The sequence below is a fragment of the Eutrigla gurnardus genome (assembly GCF_963514095.1).
Source record: "Eutrigla gurnardus genome assembly, chromosome: 3".
Lineage (NCBI taxonomy): Eukaryota > Metazoa > Chordata > Actinopteri > Perciformes > Triglidae > Eutrigla > Eutrigla gurnardus.
Genome location: NC_139917.1, coordinates 29,264,505 through 29,290,372, shown reverse-complemented (window position 1 = coordinate 29,290,372; position 25,868 = coordinate 29,264,505). Strand labels below are relative to the sequence as shown.

At 43.1% G+C, this 25,868-nt stretch overlaps 2 protein-coding genes and 1 pseudogene across 4 annotated transcripts in view; all 3 read right to left on the bottom strand.

Moving 5' to 3' along the window:
- Positions 1-1,222: 1,222 nt before the first annotated feature.
- LOC311011565 (3',5'-cyclic-AMP phosphodiesterase 4C-like) lies at positions 1,223-11,509 on the bottom strand (the record flags this gene model as incomplete). Its single annotated transcript, XM_084006598.1, has 17 exons — positions 11,155-11,509; positions 10,709-11,044; positions 9,627-9,761; positions 9,042-9,169; positions 8,766-8,945; positions 8,643-8,682; positions 8,411-8,481; positions 7,582-7,744; positions 7,199-7,292; positions 6,948-7,105; positions 5,460-5,558; positions 5,192-5,356; positions 4,364-4,463; positions 4,133-4,287; positions 3,790-3,912; positions 3,533-3,715; positions 1,223-2,254 (listed from the first exon to the last, which is right to left on the bottom strand). The coding sequence occupies exons 2-17, from the start codon at positions 10,748-10,750 to the stop codon at positions 1,223-1,225; spliced, it is 2,868 nt and encodes a 955-aa protein (XP_083862724.1). The 5' UTR covers positions 10,751-11,044; positions 11,155-11,509.
- A 200-nt stretch (positions 11,510-11,709) lies between these two features.
- Positions 11,710-20,346, bottom strand: LOC311008677 (hsp90 co-chaperone Cdc37-like). Of its 2 annotated transcripts, none has more exons than XM_084002487.1 (8): positions 20,093-20,346; positions 17,841-18,131; positions 17,657-17,762; positions 17,121-17,236; positions 16,920-17,042; positions 16,670-16,852; positions 12,588-12,672; positions 11,710-12,086 (listed from the first exon to the last, which is right to left on the bottom strand). In XM_084002487.1, the coding sequence occupies exons 1-7, from the start codon at positions 20,201-20,203 to the stop codon at positions 12,604-12,606; spliced, it is 999 nt and encodes a 332-aa protein (XP_083858613.1). In that variant the 5' UTR covers positions 20,204-20,346; the 3' UTR covers positions 11,710-12,086; positions 12,588-12,603. The 2 variants fall into 2 exon arrangements, with proteins under 2 accessions (XP_083858613.1, XP_083858612.1); XM_084002486.1 differs by lacking the exons at positions 11,710-12,086; positions 12,588-12,672 and adding exons at positions 13,659-14,869; positions 14,980-15,051.
- A 707-nt stretch (positions 20,347-21,053) lies between these two features.
- Positions 21,054-25,868, bottom strand: part of LOC311011564 (vascular cell adhesion protein 1-like) — a 12,331-nt pseudogene continuing 7,516 nt past the window's right edge. Inside the window, exons 7-10 of the transcript XR_014599436.1 lie at positions 25,310-25,579; positions 24,891-25,221; positions 23,609-23,866; positions 21,054-22,795 (exon numbers count right to left, since the gene is read on the bottom strand). The product of XR_014599436.1 is annotated as a vascular cell adhesion protein 1-like (transcript). The remainder of the gene's footprint in view (positions 22,796-23,608; positions 23,867-24,890; positions 25,222-25,309; positions 25,580-25,868) is intronic.

Here is a 25,868-nt window from a genome sequence, read left to right as displayed (position 1 = left end):
GTGAGGATTTTTTTTTTCAAACTTTTTTTCGACATTCTGTACTTTGATTGACATGCTATACTATATAATGAATTCTATAACTTTTTTCAACATGCTGCTATAATTTTTTTTTTTTACTTTTTTTTCCGACATGCTATATATTCTGTTATGATTGTTTCGTTGTTTTTTTGACATGCTATAATATGACTTTGACATGAAATTAAAGAATGTACTAAATAATAACAGATGAGCAAAAACACCAATCCACCAACTTAGTTGATCATATTTATTATATGACATCAGCAGATTAAAATACATGTTTTTTATGTACATATATGTAACAGGGGTGTTAGATAAAGTGCCAAATACCATTTTTACAAAAACTAAAGAAGGGGAAAAAAAGGGATTTTGTGGAAGACCATCACACCCATGTACCCTGGTCCCACAGTGCATTGCTTTATGGACGAGTCGCCACCTTGTTTGTTGCTCAGTGCTGGTCCTGGGTCAGTTTGGCAAGATTCAAACTCAGTCCGGTAGTGGTGAAACCGTGGGATGAATACTGGGCGTGTTTTGTTTTTTTTAAACATGAACTGACATCAACACACACAACAGGTCGACCTTTTTGAGCTGCAAACGCACCTCGAACACAAGGAGTCCAGCTATGATCTGGAAACCCAGCGTTGTCTGCTTCAAGGTTAGTACGTGAGGAGGTGAAACTGTTCCAAGACCAGAGCCCAAAGTCGCCTCGGCATCACAAGTGGAAAGTTTTCATGGGAAATATAAGACGACTGTTTTTTGTTCTCTCTTTTCTGACAAACGGAGGAAGTTGACGACGTTGTTGGTCAGGGTGTTCATGTGGTGACGTCTGACAGATGATGGGTAGCAGTCCATGAGATCGGATTATTTGCATGTATGCATTTATTTTCAGGAGCTACAAAAGGTTGATAAAACAGCCCTCCCTCCCTCCCTCCACCCCCGCCCGGTTACTCCACTTTATTCCCCACGGCAGTGATGGATGCGCAGATACTCGGTGACGAAGACGTCGAGTCTTTCTATGGCGACCGGGTCGATCACAACGCTGCGACGTGGCGGCGTTCGCTCCGTCTGAGAGCCGGGACGTTTAAGATCCGGCTGAGAGCGTCGGAGCGTTTTTCCTGGAGAGAAGTTCAGCTCTTCATCCTCCTCCATGACAGCCTGTTTTCTTTTAAAAAAAACTCTCGTTCATTTACGTTCCTGCACCCAACTAACTTTCCTCTTCCTCTTTTTCCTCCTCCTCCTCCTCCTCCTTCTCGTCTGCTCCATCTGCTTCTTCCAACTCTCCTCCCACCTCTTCCTCGTCTGCTTCTTCCAACTCTCCTCCCTCCTCTTCCTCGTCTGCTTCTTCCTCTCCTCCCTCCTCTTCCTCGTCTGCTTCTTCCTTTCCTCCCTCCTCGTCTGCTTCTTCCTCTCCTCCCTCCTCTTCCTCGTCTGCTTCTTCCTCTCCTCCCTCCTCTTCCTCTTGGTCATCTTCCAACTCTCCTCCCTCCTCTTGGTCATCTTCCAACTCTCCTCCCTCCTCTTGGACATCTTCTGATTCTCCTCCCTCCTCCTCAGCTTTGTCCTCCATTTCCTCCTCCTCCTCTTCTTCAACCTGTTCTTCTGCCTCCTCTTCCTCCTCCTCGTTTGCCTCATTTTCCATTGGCTCCTCCCCCTCACCTTCTTTTTCTCCCTCTCCCAAAGTTTCCTCACCCTCTCCTTCCTCCGTGTTCGTCTCCTCATTTTCTGCACTGCCCTCACCTTCCCCTTCATCCTCATCTTTAGTCTCCTCCTCCTCCCCCGCATCATTCCCTTCTTCTACTTGGTCCTCTCCATGTTCCTCCTCATCCTCCTTCACCTCCTCCTCCTCTTCTTCTCCCTCTCTTTCCCCTGCGTCCTCCTCCTCTTCGTCATCGTCATCTTGGACGCCGTTGAGCTCGCTGTTGTGATTCTCCTCGTCTTCCTTCTCGGTTTCGCCGTCGTCCAGCGTCCGCTCTTCCCCCGCGTCCTCACAGCCCCCGTTGCTCCTCAGGTGGATGTGGTTGTGGTTGTTGTGCTCCAGGTCCTCCAGGGTGAGTTCGAACTGGAAGCGGTCGTGCTGCAGGTGTCTGTCCGGGGGAGGCGAGGGCGACTGGGGCATGGTGTTCAGGTACCACTCCCTGTTCTCCTCCAGCGTGTCCAGCAGCTCCTGGGCGTCCGGGTGCACCAGGTCGGCCCACGTCTCCCACAGCGGGTGGACGATGTAGTCGATGAAGCCCACCTGGGGGGGGAGGAAGGGGGAAGGAGAGGGAAAGAAGGTAGGGGAGGGAGGAAGTAAGGGAGGGAGGAGGAAGGAAGGAAGGGAGGGAGGAAGGAAGGAAGGAAGGAAAGAGAGGGAGGGAGGAAGAGAGGGAGAGAGGAAGGGAGGAAGGAAGGGAAGGAGGGGAGGGAGGGAGGAGGGAGGGAAGGGAGGGAAGGGAGGGAGGAGGGAGGGAAGGAAGGGAGGGAGGGAGGAAAGAAGGAGGGAGGGAGGGAGGGAGGGAGGGAGGGAAGGAAGGGAGGGAGGAAAGAAGGAGGGAGGGAAGGAAGGGAGGAACGGAAGGGGAAAGATGGGGGAGGGAAGGAAGGAAGGGAGGGGGAAAGATGGGAGGGAGGGAAGGAAGGGAGGGAGGGATGGAAGGGAGGGGGGAAGGAAGGGAGGGAGGAAAGAAGGAGGGAGGGAGGAAAGAAGGAGGGAGGGAGGAGGGAGGAGGGAAGGAAGGGAGGAGGGAAGGAGGGAAGGGAGGAGGGAAGGAAGGAACGGAAGGGGAAAGATGGGAGGGAGGGAAGGAAGGGAGGGAAGGAAGGGAGGTGAGAAGGAGGGAGGGAAGGAAGGGAGGGGGGAAGGAGGGAAGGAAGGGAGGAGGGAGAGGAGGGAGGGAGGGGAGGGAAGGAAGGGAGGGAGGAAAGAAGGAGGGGGGAAGGAGGGAGGGAAGGAAGGGAGGGGGGAAGGAGGGAAGGGAGGGAGGGAGGAGGGAAGGAGGGAAGGGAAGGAAGGAAGGAGGAGGGAAAGAAGGGGGGGGAGGAAAGAGACATTTAGCTTTAAGTTGACTTTTTGCTAAACTATGATTTCTTTTATGAATTTTTCCGACACTATGATTTTTTGACATCAACACTTTTTTTTACATATTACACAACTTTTTTATGACTATTTTCAATACTATACCATGATTTTTTTCACACTTTTTCTACGTGCTATACTAGGATTTTTTTATGACTTTTTTGACGTACTATACTACTACTTTTTTTTTTTTTACTTTTTTCTACAGACTATATTTTGAGACTTTTTCGAGATACTATACTACTACAATGACCCTTTTTTTCGACATGCTATAATATTAATTTTGTATTCATTTTTTGACATACTACACTGACTTTGTTATACTTTTCGAACATACTACACAACTTTTTTATGCCTATTTTCAACATACTACACTATGATTTTTCATACTTTGCAACATGCTATATGACTGTTTGTGCTTTAATCTGACTTCTTCTCATCCTGTTAAAATGGGATTACCTGACTCTTCTCCACGGAGGCGGTGTGTTTGTCACACATGGCGCTGATCTCCATCCCTCTCTCTCGCTCCTTGTCGCCCTGTCGGAAGAACTCCTCCATGATCCTCTCCGTCCACTGTCTGTACAACGCCAACGCCTTGGTGGGGTTGCTCAGGTCTGCACAGTGCACCATGTTCCTCAGCACCTAAACACATCACACAGTGTAGAACTATCTATTCACACAGTAGATCTCACACCACATGCACGAGGACCAGTTACCTGTATCCGTTCTGTGTAGTGGTCCAGGAGCAGCACACCAGAGCTGGTCACCTTCTTGGTCTCCACCATGGTCTTCAGATCAGCCAGTAGGGTCATGTGTTTGGACATATCTGTGGCCAACACCTGCAGACGGAGACAGGAAGACAAAAACTCATTCAAAACTGGCAGACAAAGAGTCAAACTGGGGAGAGAAAACATTTTTAGACAAATGGCAAACAAAGATGATAAAAAATAAGTTCTCAGCTAAACAGAGAAGGAACAGAGTCACCAAAACTAGGAAAGGAAACCCGCAGGAGAAGTGATTTGTCTAATAACTGTGAGATGTGGTGGGGAACGTCCTGACCATGTCGATGACGAGCTTGCGAAGGCTCTGACGCTGCCGCTTGGTGAGGTTCTGGAAGATGTCACAGTTCTCCTGGTGCAGAAGCTTGAAGCCCACAGCGAGGTGGTGGTTCTCCAACACGGACTCATCGTTGTACATGAGGGCCAGCTCCGAGTCTGGAGGAGGTGTAGATATTAAATATATATATCTCTCTGCATGTGTGTGTGTGTGTGTGTGTGTGTGTGCACTCACTGGTGTTGATGAGGAACTGATTGGAAACCCCGGGGTGGTCGACATCGTGGATCGCTGCAGCAAACAGAGCAGCGAGGACCTCCAGGTCTGTGAAGACGGCCTGAAAGAGACAAGACATCCATTCAAAGAAAATCTGCTCATTTGTCTGTTTATTTAGAATATTAGGAATGAGGAAATATAATAAAGTTTGCTGAAAGAAATCAGTCCGTAGTTTAATCCTAATGTTGCTTTCTAAAAGGGACTTTGATGCAGAATCAGCAGCTCATGTTTCTCTTCACTTTTTATTGTTATAATACTTTCTGTCTTTAGAGTAAAGCTTAGAAAATATACAATAATGTGTTATTATATCGTATTCTATAATAGATATTTAGGCTATAACTCATCTCTGTACATCCTGTGAACTTTTGCACATTCCTTCCACAATATTTTAGACAATCTTGCACAAAACTTTTCATGTTTTATTGTAATTTTTTTTCTTCTTTTCTATATATGTCTTGACTTTTGCAGTACTTGCTTTCTACGTTTATTCTTCTCTTACTTATTCATATTGTTATGCACCAAAATACCTACTCGGAAATAAATCTGATTCTGATTAATACAGTGGAAATTGTAAATATGTAATATCTGTTTTCATGTTTTCAGCACTTTGAGCTTCTTAAATGTTGACATGTTAAAAAGAATCATTTGAATGTTTTCATTTATTGTCCCCAGCAGGTAGATCTATCCACTCCAACCAGTGTGTGTGTGTGTGTGTGTGTGTGTGTGTGTGTGTGTGTGTGTGTGTGTGTGTGTGTGTGTGTGTGTGTGTGTGTGTGTGTGTGTACATACATCGAGAGCGGGTGTGGACAGCAGGACGTGTGTGGACTGGGTGACATCTGCAGCATGCAGGCTGTTGTGGTACGCTACATTCCCGTGATAATGGTCCTCCAGCGTCATCACGTAGGTGACGAAGGTGTCGACTGGGATACGAAACGTCTTCAGCAGCTCTCGCTCCTGTGGAGGAGGAGGAGGAGGAGGAGGAGGAGGAGGAGGAGGAGACAGCGTAAGACGGGAAACAACACACACACAAACACACACTCACACTCATTGTGTTTACCTGGAAGATGGCGTACATGATGCAGCTGAGAGGTCTGTTGTTGGAGAATTCTGCTACTCTGAATATGTTAAAACTCCACTTGTCCAGATCCTCCAACTCCTGGTCACACACACACACACACACACACACACACACACACACACACACACACACACACACACACACACACACACACACACACACACACACACACGTTTAATGTCATTTCTTTTTTATTTTGGAAATCTAAAACCCAACTTCCAGCAGCTTCCTGTATTGTCCTCATGAAGAAGAATCCTTTAATATAAAGACTTTCTGCTTGTTTATGGATGAGAATAATAATCTATTGAGTCACATTTCCTGTGTATATTTTTGTTTTGTTTCAAATTCAATACAAATATTCTTGAGAGAAAATGAGCAGCAGAATAAACAAACTACAAAATATGAATAAGTTATGGTGGTTTATGGTTTTCTTATTATTCAGTGATAGTAAACTGAACATCTTTGGCTTTAAATATCTCACCTTGGGATTTAGTGGGCAGTTATTATATTTTAGATTTTTTTAAATGATTAATCATAGAATCAAGAAAATAACATGTCATGAAAATAATTGCAGGTCACAGCCTTAAATGACTAAGGGCAGACATTAAAAATGATTCAACTGGAATGAAGTACAATGCATTTTTAAAATATGTTTTGTGTTCAGAGAATAAATAATAATAAATACAACACAAGGCATTATTTTAGCCCGCTAAAGGTGCAGTGGAAAAAACATTCATGTTCCCTTCAGGATGAATCACCATGATTAACCTTAAACTTGGGGGAAAAACGAGGTCAAAGGTTAAATTTAGTCTTAACACTAAACACAAACAAACATAAAAATATATATATTTTCCTGTAATAATGTGTAATAATGTGTAATAACGTTTGTCATGTTTGTCCCACAGGAAACCTTCAGGCTCAGCGTGAAACTGAAAGAGCTCAAAAAGAACACTTCCTCCAGATTACTGGAAATAAAACTACACACAAGAATCTTAATCTAGAATTATTGTCATTTGTGTTGTTGATTTTGCAATCACAGTTATTATCACCCCACTATAAGATGTTATTTGCAGGAAGAGTTATGAATGAGGAAAGGCACATATGGATATTAATTTTACAGCCGTTATTGTTTATCTTATTGACTGCTGTGCATTTACCTATTTTATTTGTGTAATTATCACTACCACTTCTTATTTACTACCAGTCTGGAACAGGTGTGGAAGTACTGTGATGGGGGAGAGTGGCTGCTTCCGTAATGATTCTTGATTGATGACATGTAAACATACATAAGAGAAACATGAGAAACTGTTTTTCTTTAAATAAAAAGTTTAATAACAAAAACAGAGAAGACTAAAAACCTACGGAAACCCCTTGACGTTGTGAAAGATAATATTTTGTGTGCACACTATTTGGAAAAAGTGAGTCAGGGAGAAAAAAAAAGAAGAAAAGAGAGGATAAAAAGGAGACCTTGGCGAGCTCATCCTCGTGGTCGGTGTTGACGCCGAAGCGAGGCAGTGAAGAGCTGGAGAGGCTGGAGCTGTGAGACAGCTTCCTCACGCCGCTGATGTGACTCATCGGTTTGTCTTTCAGGGTCGGGGACGGGATTTCCACCTCGTTCTGCTTGTCTACGCAACATAAAAACACACAGACACACTTCCTGTTGTTTATTGGAGGGATTGGAGGAAGAGAGAGGGAGTTGTTTTGGGGTCCCAACTCACCCATGAAGGTGCTGGAGATGTATTCGGACACCTGGTTGCCGGAGCGACTCATCTCTGACAGGTGGGACAGCTCTCTGTTCAGCATCCTCTTAAACTGGAACAAATCACAGTCAGTGACGATGCTTCTGGAGGTTTTAAGGGGAAATATTCAATGCACTACTCTTTTGGGATTTGCAGTATTTTAATGGAAATCAGCATCAGTTGTTTCATTTCCCTTTTCAACACGTTACTTTTTAGTTACAGTGCAGCATAGAGAAGTTTAACAATATACAGTATTTATTTGAGCATAAAACAATCTAAAGAAATCCCTAAGAAGTTATGTGCAACATATTCTGCCATACATTGATGATCCTGCTGGTCGGTGGAGGGATGTTCACGCGTACCTTGTTGGAGGCCATTTCGCTGACGGAGCGGTGGGTCTGGATGGTCTCCAGCTGGTCCAAGCACCAGTCCAGCTCCTCCAGGGTGTCCAGGGCCAGCTGCTGGTACTGCTGGTCTGAGAGGGCCGCCCTGGGACTGACGCACACCCCGCCCAGAGGAGACCTCCTGAGGACGCAACGGCTGGTTAGACCGACCACAAGCTGCAGCTAGCATCAACCAGCAGGTCTCAAGTCCTGAACAAGTCATGATGTGGTCTTCACCAGAGAGATAACACACGACATTTACCGGAGTTGTGAAAACAAGACAGAACTTAACCATGAACTAAAATCTTTAGACTTGCTGGGAATGAAAAGGAAAATTAATATATAATATAATATAATATCAGAAGTCACGGGTCACCGATGTCCAAGTTCAATCGAGTCCAAGTCCGTTTTGATTTTGTAAAGTCGAGAATAAAAAGCCACGAAATCGTGACTCAAGTCCAAGTCACATGACCTGCATGCATCTTTTAGACATTTATAGTCATTGATTATTTATGATTAAGTCCACATATAGGTGGCTTATAGACTGTTTTAGCTCTGTGATTAATTTATACTGTGTGTGATGACTTTATACAAGTTTGGGATGAAGGAATAAATAAGGCTGACTTGAATTGATTTAAACTTTGGGAACATAGAGGATACATAACATAACTGTGACTCTCGGTTTGTATTAAGGAATAGTGATATGTTCTGCATCATCCAATATGATGGGAAAATAACACAATCCGGCCTGTTTAGTGCAGGCATTGCTCTGCATTATTGAAAATCAGTTTCAGGAACATGAACTGACTTGACTGGAGGTTGGGAGACGTTGGCGAGGACGGTGAAGTTGCTCCGTACCGACCTCAGACTGGCCAACACCTAAATAATCACACAGCAACACAGGAAACAGAACCATCAGACACATCAACATCCTAATGCTCTGAATTCTTTAACATGCTAATTCATTCATTTCCCAACAGGTCAGAATGATGGCGTGATGGAACATTCTACAATGATTCATCCATTAAAGTGAGGCTTACTTGAGCAAAAGGTGTGACAATGAAGTCCTCTCCTGCGTGCCTGAGAGTTAAAAACAGGAGAGGATTACTCCTGATATATATGAACATATCTATATATATATGTCTTTTCTTCCCAGGTCTCACCCTTCGCTGGCGAGGGAGGAGTTCCGCGACACCGTCTTGGGCGACATGTCGTAGTCCGAGTCGGAGCGGTAGAGGAAGGACTCCCTCCTCTGACCTTGGGGGAAGGTGTGCAGCGTGAGGCCGGGACTCTGCGAACCCAGGGGGGTGTGGCCTGGTGACACGCCATTCTCTGCTTCGTAACTACGACGAGGAGACGTTTGGCTGGTTAGAGAGGGACGTACATGAACCGTGTGTGTGTGTGTGTGTGTGTGTGTGTGTGTGTGTGTGTGCGTGTACCCGTCAGCGTCTGCTTGTGTGATGGAGATGCGTGGCGGGATGCGGAGGGGAAGAGTTGTGGGGCGCGCCACGTTGCTGAGGACCTCCGGGGAACGAGTGCGGTCTCGAGGGCGGAGCCAGCAGGGTACCTGGCGAGGGAGGAGGGGCTCATCAATCAATTAGCTTGATTGGTGATTGTTTGGTTTTTGGCCATGAGGGGGCAGCAGAAACCAGCTGTGAACGCTCCACTGACAAAATATACATTTTTAAAATCGATATGGCCTGTTTTTAACATTCAGCAGACACAGAGGAACATTTATTTTGGACTTGTGTCGTGTTAATAATAATAATAATACACATGTAACTTGTATACTGACTCTTTTAAGAAGGGCCTGAAAACCTATTTTCCTATTTATTTTTTTTATTCTGTTTTACTCTGTAGCACCTTTTTAACAATGAAAAGTACATTACACATAAAATATATTATTATTATTATTATTATTATTATTATTATTATTATTATTATATAGGATTTGTTGTAGAACGGGCATTGTATTGTCCTGGGGGGTCAATGGGGGCTAATGCAGCCATGCTTCCTCTCAATACCTGGAGACTGGACGAGAGTCTTCGGCTCCTCCCCCTGCGTAGCTCCGCCCCCAGCGTGGCCCCGGACGTGTAGGATCGGCTGTAGCGAGACGACTCCGCCTTCTCCACCGTCCCGGTTATATCTGTGTCCTTACCCTGTGAGACGGGGACACATGAAGGGACGGGGACACGTCTTTAAAACAACAACAACAACAACTCAGGAATATGCAGATGCCATTTTGGCATTTTCACCAAACCACGTTAATTTGCCTTATTAACATTCTGAGTGAATAAACGGCACAAAAAACACAGAAAATAAACTAGAAATACATTTCTAGTTTATATGTGTGTGTGTGTGTGTGTGTGTGTGTGTCTGGGATAAGGCCTCTATAGACTCTTCCAGGCTGATCTGCACTGCAGTACCGTAGCAACAAAACACTGGGGGAATGGCAGCAGTTGCTAGGCAACAGTGCCGTGTTGCTTGCATGCTGCGTTTGATGTCGTCCAGACCCAGATGTGGAAAGATGCTCACAGCCACACACACACACACACACATACACACACACACACACACACATGATCAATAAAAGGAGCGCTGGAACAATGCGGGTGGATTTATGTCCTTCAGTCCCGTGCATTACCTTTCTAAAAGAAAACTGCTCATTTACATAGAGCACTCATTTAAACAAACAGGACTATGAGTGGCTGTGTGTGTGTGTGTGTGTGTGTGTGTGTGTGTGTGTGTGTGTGTGTGTGTGTGTGTGTGTGTGTGTGTGTGCGTGTGTGTGCGTGTGTGTGCGTGTGTGTGTGTGTGTGTGTGTGTGTGTGTGTGTGTGTGCGTGTGTGTGCGTGTGTGTGCGTGTGTGTGCGTGTGTGTATGTGTGGAGGCTGGAGAGGACACACATCTGACTTCTGAGTGCGTCCACAGACCTTGACAACAAGAACAAAGGGATGGATACGTGAAAGTATCCATGTGTCTCACACACACACACACACACACACACACACAGTCCAGTGTGCTCTGCCTTGTATCGATGGTTGTCGCGGTAACAAACAAAGTTAGCTGGTTTTCTTTGAGTCCCTAATAACAGTTGCGTTCTCACCTCTTCTCCAGTCACAGACAGCACGCTGCGGCTCTTCTTCATCCTGATTGGCTCGTTCTGGGCCCCAGGGCGGAGCGTTCCGGAACCCAGGCAGCAGAGCAGGTGGAGAGCCAGGACCGGAGAGGTCAAAGGTCACTGCAAGGTCAAACCGGGGTCAGACCGGGTCACAACCGGCCCCCATCGGAGCTGACTCAGCCAGCCAAGCCGCCTCGCCGACGCTCCGTGAACGCCTCGCTCTGCAGATGGCTGACGTCCCCACAAACCGCCTGTTAAATGCTAACGGTGCATTCAGGTGCCACCTCAGATGGTCCGGGGTTCAGGTCTGAGGTGGACAACCTTTTTGTTTTTTTGGTGGGAAGAAAAGAAACAATCTAAATGAATATCTTACTCCATTTTAAGTGTAAGCTACGAGTTTCTGGGAGAAACTACAAAAAAATGAAGTCCACCTGCATGTTGTTTTGCTTCGGCCAGACGAGCCACTGAGATATCCAGAGTCAGAGTTCATGATGTCACTGCCGACGAAAACCGCTTCCCATGTTTTCTAAATTGTTTATCCAACTTGGAGTTGAGTTCGCATGACATTTCCCAGCCGGAAGCCTGACGCCACATGAATGCAACGATAATCCGGATCCGGCTCGTGAGGAGGATTCGCATCAAGTCTCAGATCATTTTTTTCCCAAATCGTATCCGATCGGTCAGTCGGATGCAAATTCATGCAAAGGGAGAAGCGTCGAATCCGAGAAGCCCAGATGTAAAAAACTCCAGGTCCGATATGGCGGGAACCATCTCGAGTGTGTCCTTTTCGGTGTACATCCCCCCTAAAAACAAAAAAAAACAGAAACGAGTTAACGAGCAAAGCTAATTCTATCATCTTGAGTCATCCTTCCTTCCTTCTTTTAGGACTTTCTGTCCTGCTTTGAATTCATCTGATGCATCCACAAATATCCTCATGTACAACACAGCCTATTGTTTTCCACAATGCAAGGCTCATGCATGAAAACAAATGCAGTAACATAAATAACATCCAAACAAAGGTTGGGTGACTAATGGAAGGGGCTATCCTCACAGAACACACTGCAGGAGGAGCCGAACCTTCAGTGTGGCTAATTCTGAGCACTGCAACGCCGAAGCTCCCCTGATGTTATATAATTACTCTGAGCGGTCCGAGATGACCTAATTCAATTGGACGGGACGGATTCTGCACACGAGAGTTGTTTCCCATTGTGAAGCTGGTGTGTGTACACACACACACACACACACACACACACACACGGACGGATAGCGGCGGAGACGACTTTTACCAGGGGTCACCCAGAACACACCCACCCGATGGAAGCAGCACTCTCACGGCAAAGAGCCGGCGTGAAAAGGAGAAGGGCTGTGTGTGTGTGTGTGTGTGTGTGTGTGTGTGTGTGTGTGTGTGTGTGTGTGTGGAAAAAATCAACAAATGCAATGTGACACAGTGACATATATATGCACAGACAATGAGGAATGTGAACACACACACACACACACACCACCTCCACGACAGATAAAGCAGCTTATAAAACCCAAGCAGCAATGCATCAATATGCTGCTCAACTATCAGCCTGTTCTCCTGTTACAAAACACCACAATATATATATATATATATAATATATATACATATAAATATATATGTATATATGTATATTTATATGTATGAAAAACAAACCAACAGCATGCATACATGAGGGCAGCCCTGCCATCACGCCTGTCTGCACACGCAACGCGAGAGATGTGTCAGACACATGTACACACACACAGACACACACACACAGACACAGACACACACACACACACACACACACACACACACACAGTCAGGCTGCAGCATGTAAGAATAAAAAAACACACTCACCTTGATCGCCTCAAGATCAATGGCAAGATGGGCTGGGCCTCGTCTTGCTTTCCCTCGTCTCCTCTTCCCTTCTCCCTCCGGCTCTCTGCAGACGAGCAGTGTGTCACCACGGAGGGAGAGAGAGAGGGGGAGAGAGAGAGAGAGGGGGGGGAGAGGGAGAGAGAGAGAGAGAGAGAGAGAGAGAGAGAGAGAGAGAGAGAGAGAGAGAGAGAGAGAGGGGAGGGGGGAAAAAACACTCAGCGTCTTCATGAATATCCGCGGCTTCACCAGCCTTCCTCCCTCCCTCCTCCTCCCTGCCACAGTGGTCTCCCCCAGCCCCCCCCCCCCCCTCACTACCATCACCACCAGCGCCTCCGTGGAGAAGCCCATCCCCCCCCCCCCCTCCTGCACAGTGTGTCCATTAATCCCATACAACAGCCTCCGCTCCTCCTCTCTACCATCGGTACCCCTGCTTTTTTTCTCTTCTTTTCACCCTGGCAGTGCCCCCCCCCCCCCCCCCCCCCTCTAATAGCAGCCACACACCGATTCTCTGCTAGTCAGGCGTCATTTCTCTCCATCATACCCACCCATTCACACATACCATTGTTATTGGAACAAACCTACAATAAAGGATTCTTGCATCCTGCCCCCCCCCCCCTCCCATGTCCTCTTACAGTCATTCAAGGACACACACTACACTTTAAACCCTAAAAACTCAGATTTTGGGGGTTTTATTCTGAATATTTGGGGGATGGATGCGAACATGCACATCCATTGTTTGTGTTTAAGCAACACTCGATGGATTTCACCTCCATTGATGAAAAACAAGAGGTCATTTTCATCATCACTTCATCAGCTAATAAGGAATCCCTTAATTGAGAAAAAAATAAAGGTCACATCTTTGAAATTGCTCGTTTTGTTGGATCAACAAAGAGAAGTAAAGAAGTCAAAAAAGAGGGGATTTGAAATGATTTGAAACTTCCCCATTCACATGTAGAGAAAGGGCCTGATTGTCACCCTTAGCAACCACGGGCACAAACATACAAATAAACACACCCAACATGAAGCTGTGATGCAACCCCCCCCAGCTTTTATAGGCATTACCTTAGATTTGATTCGGGGCCGCTGGCCTGCCACCGATTGTTTTCTATTTACAAAAGTGACGCACAAAGAAGCTTTGCATCAGAAAATCCTGCACAGACCACTAAATCAAACCCACCAATTAATTATGACGGAGAGAGAGAGCAACACAGCAATTAATTATGCAAGTGTGAGAGAGAGAGAGGGAGGGAGGGAGAGGGCGGTATGGAGGGAGAAGTGTGGCAGAAAATGAGTCATGATTCACAGCAACGAGTGGAAAAGTCAATAAATCAGACTCACAACAACATAAATCCAGCTTTGTGTATTGAACAAGTTCTACAACACAACTTCTAAACTAAGTTTCACAACTTCAAACGTGCAAAAGTTCAAAAACGTATTCAAGTTCAACGTTTCAGACGATGAGTCAAATCCATAAAGTAATCGGCAACGAAGACTTCTGATCTTTTCAGTCATTTTTCATGCAGAAATGTTACATTTATAGCAGAATGTGCAAAGCTAGGTTGGGCTTTAAGGTGATAATGAAATCCAGTTAAACAGAATCAGAATATTTGAGATAAAAGTCCTGATAATGAATTATCGGCTTGATGACTGATGACTTACAGGAAACTGCAGTATTGAGTTCATGTCAAATCGTATACGTGCAATAATCAAATATTGGCTGATTATCTCCCATGATAGTTTTTATAGCATCATATAGGTGGACACCATATATATACATATATACATACATACATATATATATATATATACATATATATATATACATATTTAGAAAAAGGTGATTGAGGAGATGTCTGCTGTACTTTATGGGCGTTCTGTCCCCAAACAGACTAGAGATGGCGCTGTTGACTGTAGTGAGACAGATCTGGAAACGCTAAATTGTTTTTTTATTTTTAATAAAATATGACATACGTCAGTATATAATGATCTTATCTTAGCTTCTTCTGATTACTTACCGATTACGAAACATATGATTTGTGGTCTAAATAAATACATCAGATTGATTCTTTTCAAATGACTCCAACAACATTAATACTTTAGCAGCTTAAAACACTTTCACAACATGGTTCAGCCCATTATGCTTATTAAATATGTATATCAACTAAGAAGGAATGTTCTTTCTTCTCTTATGAATCTTCATCCTCATCATCAGGGACCCACAGTCCAGAGTCGATACACCTGCTCAGGTGGTATTTTCCCTCCTGGGGAAACAAACACAGCAGTTCAACACACGGAAGGAATAAAACGAACACACAGATTCATTTTCAGCCGATCACAGACGACCTCTGACCTCCTAGAGGAGGTGACTCACCTCCAGGTCCAGCTTGTTCATAGCTTCCTGCAGCATCTGAATGTTCTTCTGGTCAAAGCTCTTCTGTATTTCCTAGAATACAACATAACAATATATCTACTGTACTGCCTGATGTCTCAGCACTGAATGTGAGTGAGTTTAGTGGGGAAATTATTTCAGAATTACGCTTGAAAATGAGCATTTTTGCACAAACCCAGCCTCCTTAACTCCAAATACATGTTTCAGTCCTCCCTTTCCCACTTTAATTCTTCTGATTTTTAATCATTTCACTGTCTGTGAAGAAGCTGAACTAGGGCTGTTCGATTAATCGATTTTAAATCGTAATCGCGATTATGTATTTAGAACGATGTTAAAACGTGAAACTCGTAAAATCGATTTTTCACACACCTCTACCTCCTTCATGGGTTACATTATTATTTAGCATGCAAAGACCCAGTTTAGTTTAATTAGAAAATGTCTTGTTTTATTTAATTGGAAATATAACTTACTGTATGTTTGCAAGTGCTGATTTGCTGATTTTTTTCTTATATTTTTTCAAACTTTATTTATTTTACAAAAAGAGTTTTGCACTTTATTCATTCATTTTTTGTTTAATAAGAGCAAATTGCATTTAAAGCCCAATGGGGGAAATGTTCAATAAAAAAGCAGCATATTTGAAATAATTTATTTGCCTTTTGTCATTTCACAAAATAATCGTAATCGTAATCGAAAATCGGATTTTGAGAGAACAAAATCGAGATTTTATTTTTAGGCAAAATCGAACAGCCCTAAGCTGAACTATGTGTAATCTCAAAGAAAAGTAGAGAATGCTGTTTACCTTGCACACACACACCCACACCCACACACCGGCAGTCCACTCTGCTGAGCTGTGTATTGACTTCTCTGATTATCCAAATGGCAACACGGCTCGTATCAATAGACTGCACAAACACTGATCCAAAGTCTACAAACAACAGGTTTGGAAATCTGTGTGTCTCTCGCAGTCTACCGACTACATGACTGTCAGAGTAAACGGGGGAAACATTACCAGGAAGTGAACTCGGGTCAGCAGATAGATCGGCATGAATGTCAAATACCACTGACCTAAAGTCAACATCCTGTTTCACAGACTGTGTTGGATCTTTCCAACCAGCTTTAACTGAATGTGATTTATTGAAACACATAAGGAGTCATGACAGAGATAAAGCTGAACTATACCTGCTGTGGTTGTGAATACAGTCTCGTGTTGTTGTTGTCTGCCTGCTGTGTGTGAGTATGTACTGTTTGTCTGTTGGATGGATAAGGTGCTGTGAAGATAAACTTCCCCTAGGGGGCAGTAAAGCATATCATAATAATAATAATAATCTCTGTAAGCAAAAAAAAAGAGAGAGTTAAAGAGCCAGGAGTTAGATCGTAAATCCCATTGATGTTACAAATATTGACAACTAGAATAAACAGTAATTCTGATCCAGTTCTTTACCACATATGAATATTGCCTGGCTCAGGACAAATATGAAATTCTTTTAAAAACACTTCCAACCTTAAATAGTTTGTGCCTTCTTGTAAATTCAGCATTAAAACTAAATATCCTCATTTCAGTTATTTCAAGATAAATAAATGGTTTCCACATGGGAACAACCAACATCTGCTAACCACTGTGGCAAACTCCTCCCTGAAATACCCAGAACGTTGCATCATGTGAATGGCTTACCTTTGGCAGAGATTGGTAGACCTCTACAGGGTCCAGACCTCCTGGGCCGAGCCTCTCCCGCCTCTCTTCCTCCTCCAGCTCCTTCGTGGCGCCCTCCATGCGACTCTGAGCACAGCGGCGAATCCTCTCCTTCAGCAGCTCCAGCTCGCGGTCGAACGCGTCTCGGTACGGCTCGTCTGCAGTCTGACGACATTTCAAATCGCACAAATACTTCTGACAAAGACACGACGGGTGTTTGAGTGGACTATACCTTGATCTTTGTAAAGAACTGTCTGAAGCAGCCTCTCGCGTCGACCTCAAGCGTCCGAGCCAAATCCAAGATGAACTGCATGACGATGGCCTGGTGGGCGACCTGCTCCATCAGAGCGTGCTTCTGCAAGTACACGGAGAATTTACTATTTGTTTTTTTAAAAACCCAGAATATATATATGTATATATACACTTCACTCACCTCATCGATCTCAAGGTCGATGCAGATGACCACGAGGCAGTTAGCCGTCTCTTCACACACCAGATGAGGGTTGTCTGACAGATACTTGAGACTGTCGTCCGAGCGCCGCATCATACCTATATATATATATAAAAAAGATTTTAAACTGCAACATTAATAACTATCAATGCCCTTCAAGGAAGTGCTGTTGAAAGTTGGCTCTCTCTACACATATATACTAAATAGTGGGACTCCGGTATCCCACAATGCAACAGTAAAAACTAAGAGCTACCATTACATGTTAAATATACAGTAAAAATGGGGATTTGAATGACAGGACTGGCCAAACAGGTGACCGTATTATTTTGGAGATGTCGCTATTTGACCCACACATACACTTCTCTATATACCGAGTGGAAAACAGTGAATGAGTGAAACATTTTCTTTGAAAGTGTCATAGAAAATCTGATGAAATAAAATGGTTCAACATGAAGGAACACATTTGAAAGAAAGGCACAACGTGAGACAACAGACAGTGAGACGGGACTAAAGTGTACCAAAGTGTTTGATTTCCTTTACATGCTGCTCCACGAAGGTCTTGTGCTTCTCCAGCTTTTCCTGCTCCGTTTCCTCCATTGTTACAGGCTTGATGTTGAGTATGCTCTAGACGGCAAGATAAAGAAGACACATCAATCTTAACGTGGACGACTGGCAGCGAATCCGGTGACCCCGATGCTTTACCTTGCTGAAACCTTCCTTGCTGATAGTATCCACGTCCCAGGGCAGTTTCTTCCCTTCTCGCCGGTGTTCTTCCATCATTTTTTCAAGCGACTTTCCATCCTTCTTCAGTTTTGCCACCTCGGCCTGGACTTTCTTCAGCTCGGCCTCTCTGTCCTCGTCCCCCTCTTTCCTTCCATCTTCCAGCTCTTTGAGGCGTCCCCGAGTTTCCTCTAACAGCCTCTTGCATTCGGATGCGTTCCACTCCAGATCTTCCCCTCTCTGCTGGAACTCGGCCATTTTCTCCAGTCGTGCCTGTTGTGGCGGGTCAGAGTGGTGAGAGTCAAGAAAAAGAAACATAAGACAGAGGTCAGGTAGAGAAGAGGCTAAAAGGGAAAAGATGAGCATGACGGAGAACCAACGACCGAGAAGCTACGTTTTGCAAAGTGAAAAATAAATACACTAAACAAATCTATTACAAACAAAGGAATGTACTATCTGGAAATATACTAACGTCATCATTTTAAGCATTTCTTTTTCATAATAAAACTTTTAAAATAATTGTACAACTTGGTTCATAATTCTGTGTGAGTGTATTTTTTAAACTAAAGAAATGTATTCATTGGAATAAGACGATAAGTAGTAGTATAACTGAGCTTGCTATAACAACTATATATATATATATATATATATATATATATATATATATATTGCTTATATATAAACAAGACATGCAACAAAAATATTTAATATACCTTGATTTCAATAATCAAGCATGTATATTAGTACGTACACGGCCACATACTTAAGTGTACGATGTGACCGCATTTCAGCACATAAAACTACACTAAATACAATTCAAATTGTGATTTTCTACAATTTAAATTCAACTAAAATACACCTACAAAATGAATTGTTCCAAAATAGCAAACTTCAAGTTAACGAATCATTAACACACTTGAAGTATACTGACCCTCAAGAAAAACAACATTTAATAGACTTTGTATGTATTTATTTCTTCACCAGGGAAGGACCGATCTGTTATTTCTGTTGCTGGGCAACAAAATATGTGACGGTCATGGAATCAATTGGGCATCTTAAGTGAAACTGAAAGGTGTGGTTCAACACTCCACTTTCACATTCACTGAACGAGTCACGTGACAGCTCAACACCAGCTAAGCTCATTATTTACACAGAACAGAGCCATACAAGGTGAAGGAGCCATTACTGGTTCTGTCATTTCTTTATTTAATTCAAAGCAACTTGTGATTTTGAGCCTCATCATCCGTTTGAAGGGAGAGAAAGAAAAGGAAAAATAAAAAATATGTTTATATGCAACTGTTTAAAGGAGTCACATATTTCATATAATTGAAATATACAATATATAGATTTTGAGAAGGATCCTTAAGGCTTGGGTTTCTGTGACTATACATACTAACGGGAATATTTATTTATTTTATTATTTATACACTCACATCAATGCATAATTTAAAAATGTCTGCATTGCCTTTTCTTGTTAAATATCAGCTGACATGTATGCCACACCAAAGTAAGTGTATTTATCTTTTACAAATAAATGAATAAACTGATAATATCAGCTTGGCCAATTCAGTCGGGCTCTGATTATTTTCTCTCGAAAAGAAGCAAAAGCAAAAAACGATGTGAGCCAACGCTCACATTTACACACAGGCTATATTGTTTAAATTACGTCACAAATATCGCTAAGATATAGCTTTAAAAAGCTATATCTTAGCTTTGAGATCAATTCAATAGAGTGGCAAAGTCAAACTTCTTCGGGATGAATTGTATTTTATTTTTATTTTTTTCAAACGGGGCCAGAAAATAATTTCGATCCCGCCATCGGAATACATCAGAAATTCAGTTTGAGGTCCCATGTACCGGAAATAGAAAGGCGGGACTTCGCCACTCTGTAAAATCAACCTTTCAGTCTTTTTCTAGTTTTGTCTTGATTTTACACCTTGTAAGTTGTCCTTTTTAATCTCACTATTTTATTTTTTTCTGTAAATATCTTCATAACTGTTCTTTTTGTTTCTTAAAAAGTGCTGTAGAATTCGCTTGCCACTTTTTAGCTAGCAGATCCTTTAGCGTCACCGAATCTCACGGGTCACGAAATTGTCTACAACACCTGTTGCTGTAGACTCCTCCCACCTGTCGGCTACTAGTTACGTCACCTCTACTTGTACACCGCTAACTACGCAGGTGACGGTACGAGACAAACTTTTCACGGTTTTACACGGTTCACCACTGCTGCTGACCCGGTGTCTCATCCTGAACAAGCTCGGCGTGTCGACGTACGGGTTGGTCGCGTCCTCGTCGTCGGACACGTAGATGTGATCCCAGACGCTGTAGTCGACGCCGGTGCTCATCTTGAGTTCTTCGCCCGCCTTTTTTCTGGGGTTTTCCTCTTTCAGTTACGGCTGGAAAACAGCGGGGACGTTCTGCCGCGACAACACAAAGATAAAACCCCCCAAATCCTCTTAGCGAGGCGGCCGCGGCCACACCCAAAGCCGTTTAACGTTCCAGGAGAAGATCAACGGCTAAACGGCGGCTCCGTGCGCGCGCCTGGAATCCAATCAGTACACGTCATCACGTCATCAAAAAGCGCGGGATAGTTTGTTTATGTTTTTAAACAGCCGAACGAACCGTCATTACAAGGCTAAATACATATATAATATGATATTGTGAAGTACATTTTATATGTGTACACTACTGGGTAGATTAGTAGTATACTAAAATAATGCATCATCATCGTACAATAAGCAAATCATTAGTGGGGTAAAAAATGACAGCTTATGTAAAAAAAAATGTTGCTTTTTAAATCAATCATTCTTGTGTCCAGCATTTGGCTGATTGAACTTCAGAATCCAAACATACACATTCATCATTAATCTACATCTTCTAACATTTAGAAATATGTGGCCCTATATTTCAAAGAGTAATGTTGGTCTCCCAATCTGTATATGAGTATGTTGTCTGTTGTGTGACATGTTCAGTTACCTTAAAGTCATTAAAAAGAGATTAACAGTATTCATATAAATTATTTAACTCTTTATTCATCAAATCTGTAGAATTTAAAAGAACATTTAGTGCTATAGACATAAGCATTCACAAAAATAAAATAAACACCAGGGGGTTAATAGATGGTAAACAATTCAGATTTAATTGATTATTAGTCACATAGTTAGTGTGACAGTAGTACAGTCTATTGGGAACACAAGTTTTAAAAAGTACACACTTAACTGCAAGCATGGCCGTTTTCCACCGCGAGCATGGACCGGCTGGTAAAGGGTTCCAGGATGCACAGGCGTTTCCTCTGAAAGTGTTTTTGAAGAGGCTCGGACACTAAAAACATGCCCATGAGATTCAATGATGGCTTGCAAAAAAAAAATGTAGGCTTCCTTTAAAGTCGTAGTGTTGTTATACTTTCCAGTCTCATGTTAATAAATGTTTGTCAGGGAAATTTATGCAAATAGAACACCATGCTATCCACACATGGCTGCTTAGATACACTGTATAACCTGATGAATACACCAGATGAATAACGGTGCTGTTGGGTGGGTTTCATCAGTCTTGACAAAGTTACTTCATCACTAGTTTATGCATTATTAATGATAGAAGATGATTTCCAACACCACCAAGGTTGTTCCTCGTTGGGAGAGGAGACGTAGCAATGGAGGGGAAGAACAGAGTCGGACTTTAACACTTTCTTTTAATCGTTTCAACCAGAGTTTAGAGCCTAGCGATGAAGAATGTAATAAACAGGAAATCTGTAATTTCGTCTTTCAGTTCCATCGGGGCTTCTGGGGGTTTTCTGTACTTGGCAGGGTCACAATGTAAAACTTGGTGAGCACGTCTCTTACAATCATTTACTGAGACAGTGAGTCACTTGAAAGAGGAAATAAATAGCAGATTAATCATACTGGTGCATCAATATTGTGGCGTTTAATCTTTTGTTTTCAGTATTTGTTATGACTTTAAAATGCAATGAAATACTGGTAGAAAAGAGACTGAGATGCATCTCATTCTGCAAAAGAGATCATTTATTTACATTTATATAAATGTAAAAAAAAAGCTTACATTTCTTTATTGAAGTTCCAGTGTGCAACTCATTAGTATTTTTGCTGGTTTTCATTCTTTTTTCTTTCCCTCCAGTGTTACTAACCTAGTAGTACATGAATACATTACACAGACGTGCACGCTAAATAAATCCATGTGTGGACAAAAACGGTTGCTCTGTCAGAAGATCAAAGTGAGCTTTTTCACGCTTTATATATTCATATATATATATATATATATTCATATATATATATATATATATATATATATATACACAACACATCTCTAAATAAAGTTATAAAGTTCTTTGTAGGACTAATTATCTCCTTTCCCTTTTGAGTCTCACATAAATCAATTTACATGAACGAATAGCCTCAGATCAAACAATCATTACACTTCTATAGATCATCTACATCCACAATCAATAACCTTTAATTTTGCATAAAACTGCAGCTGGAACTCGGACAATTTGTTTATAGCAACTGTGATGCTTTATAGTCACGTGTGTGTGTGTGTGTGTGTGTGTGTGTGTGTGTGTGTGTGTGTGTGTGTGTGTGTGTGTGTGTGTGTTTAGGAAATGGGTGTAAAAGATGTAGTGATTTGTTCCATTAAGTATTTAGGTTACCAGGGTTGAAACTTCCTTTTTTTCCATCATCGTTTGGGGCATTTCAGGTCCTGAGGGAGGGATTGAGAAAGAGATGCAACAAAGGTCCATCCACATTTTCATGCCTGGTATTCTACCGTGGGCACGGTGGAGTGCTTCCTGTGCAAACAGCAGGGAACGTCCTTCAGGTAGTATTGATCCATTCGTTTGAGTTTGTAGCAATAGAAGTATGTAATAAGTCCCAAGATGAAAAGCACGACTGCTACTGTCACGCCTACGATGATCCACAAGGAGAAGTCTGCAGAGGGTAAAAAAAAAGAAGCATTTCAACGTCAGACCCAGGAACGTCACTAGGATTTAAAGACAGGGGGGGCTTAGCCTCCAGGAGAAGCATCTTTTTGGTACTGTATTAGAACTACAACCAGTGAAGAAGTCAAGTTATTAACAAGTTAACAGCAACAGACATCGTCTTCCATTCTCTTCTGTTGAACAAGAGTTACTGTCATGTTAACTTTAAAGTCTTAGAACAAGCCCTGATTATGTAAATGTGTCTTAAAGTGATAGCGTATCTAATTCCTCTCCCCATTATAAGCTGCAGGTCTAAAGAATGAACTTTAATTACACCAGTTACTGTCCTGTAGATTCAACCAGAGTGTGATTCTGCTGAGTCATGTTTCTGCCATAAAGTATACAGTAGAATAAACCAAGACACAGTGAAATCTGACAACATCAATATGAACTTTTACCCAAATAACTATATTTTGTATGTATTTATTCTGTATCTATTTCCGCTAAATGAGGATACAGTGTCTGTAAAAAACTAGAAATCAAAAACAAAACGATAAATATGCTTCTTTCTAACGTATATTCTTTCTACAAACTATGATGCTATAATCCGTAAACTCTCCATATACCCTTTCATCACTATGAGATTATTTTGAAAATAAAGACTAAAAAAAAATTCATAAAAGAAAAAGCATAATCATTTGGGGGGAGGGGGGCTTGGTAAAAATGTAGGGTAGCTCCAGCCCCCCCTAAAATAGGCCTAAAAATCCTCACTGGTCAGACCAATACCTCATTCCAAAACATTCATAAAAGCACCAAAACTCACCCTGAACTTCCACGGTGAGGCTCGCGGGGACGACCCCCGCCTCGTTGCTGGCGGAGCAGGTGTACGGCCCTGCGTCCGCGGCGGTCACGGCGTCGATGGTGAGGACGCTGCCGTTGCTGGAGGAAGGGCCACCCGACGGGAGAGTCCACGTGTAGGACGGCGGGGGGTTTCCCTCAGCCGTGCACCTCAGTTGCAGAGGGTGTCCTTTGGTGACGGTGATGGGGTGTGAGGGTGTTGGCTCCACCAGCCGAGGCTTATCTGCAAGGGAGCGGGAAACAATAGGTTACATTTGCACTATTTTCTTTGCACTACATCCTTCTACATTTATATTTCTATATCATAAATAACCTTTTGTTCTTTTGTACGTTCAAACCTTTAGATTATATTATATATTTTTATTCTTTACTTGAGGTGACTGTGTGAAGGGAAACTGCGACATAAGATGTCGATGTACAATACTGGTGGAAAGTACCGAACACTGACTTCCAGTTTCTGTTACTACATACTTCTACTCCAAAACATAGATGAAAGTATTTCACCATACTACCTTTATGTAGCTGTAGTTATAATAATGGTCGTTCCTTCGCATATAGAGGTGTATCAGTAATGAGTTGGGAGTGACATGGGCTCATGGTGTGAAATAACTGACTTTTTGGGGGGTTTTGGCCCCCAGGGGGCAGCAGGAACAAGCTGCTAACAGAACATTGAAGTATTACCACCAGTGATTAACATTCATTTGGAGCCGTTTCTGGTCATATGTGAAATATCTGGCTCTTAAAGGTTGAGTCGGCGACTCTGTTCACAACACTTTCTGTTATTTTACTTGACATCCTCGCGATATACTGATAGCAATGAAAAATTAAAGGCTCTGACATGTTTTTTTTTTTTTTTTTAAATGTCATCTGTGGTCGTGGCAGGACTGTAAAAAACCCGTCCAATCAAAAAAGTTGGGCCGGAGAAAATGATTGGACGACCTGCCTGTCTGTCACTGCTTACTTCCTGATTGGTACTCTGCCGATCTCAAGCACTGGTTTGGCGCTCTGGGGGAGCGGCTTTCAACAGAGGTCTGAACGAAGGGAGGCGGGGACTTAATCGGTTTGGCGATGCATTCAAAGTTAAACTCTCTGTGGTTTTTCCCTAGTCCCTAACCGGGTCCGTTTGGTGATGAGCGGTAGCGTATGTGGGTTTTTTTAACCAATAAAAGTTACGAGACTGAACCAAATCAGTGAGATAAAAGACACTCTGGAGGCGTGAAGTGTGTTGATGTCCTTGTTGGACTCACAGTACACAGTGGCGGTGATGTTTTGTGACATCACCACCGGAGGATGCTGTGGTCCTTCAGGTCCCAGATCCAGCTTCGCTTCGCACCAGTACTGGACTCCATCGTCTTCTTTACTGGGGGTGAAGTTTAAAGTTGAAAACCTCCGTCACTGGTTCCTTCTCTGTGCTGGTGGACTTCCGTTGACCCAGCGCCGTGTGCCCTCCATAGAAGGTCATAACGAGGTTTTGAACCGGAGCCACCTCCTGGACCGAACACTGCAGCGTGTACTGACGGCCCTCAAACATCGGCCCGGTGTGTCCGAGGAAGCTGATGGAGACTTTGGTCGGAGGTTCTGTGGAGATGAAACGGAGAGACGTTCGGTGAAAACAGGAAACGATTGAACCAGAAGGACTCCTGATCTCAGCGGTTTGTTCACTCACGGTAGACAATTATAGGCAGCCTGCTACAACACTGGTAAAGAGTAGCATTAGTATGATAGCACAGGGCCGAGGTGCTCCACTCGGTCAGGCTGTCGACGCTCCATAAAACCGTGGTTCCATTCTTCGTCGTGCTTCCCACCGCGCTTTCCACATCGAATATGTCGCCCACGCATTCATGCCGACACACGGAGCAGCCGGCGGAGGTCGGGTCGCCGAACTTCACCACCAGTCTGGGTGTAGAGAACATGGGCTTATCTGCACAGTTCTCATCTGGAACACAGAACAAGGTGGTGATTTAGTACAAATCAGCATTCAGGTACACAAATAAACCCTCTTAAACATGTCACACAGAAGGTCATTCCAAAAGACAAACGTTAATGCTACTGTTTCTTGTTTGTTTGGTTCTTAAATATATTTAAGTCTCTCTCTCTCCTGTATTACTGGTGGAGCAAAACCTTACTTTGTTTTTGACATTAGGCTATGCAATTGTGCTTTTCTGATCAAGATCTATATTCACTTATTCAAATGTTTACTGTTATCCTCCTGTGATGGCAGCAGT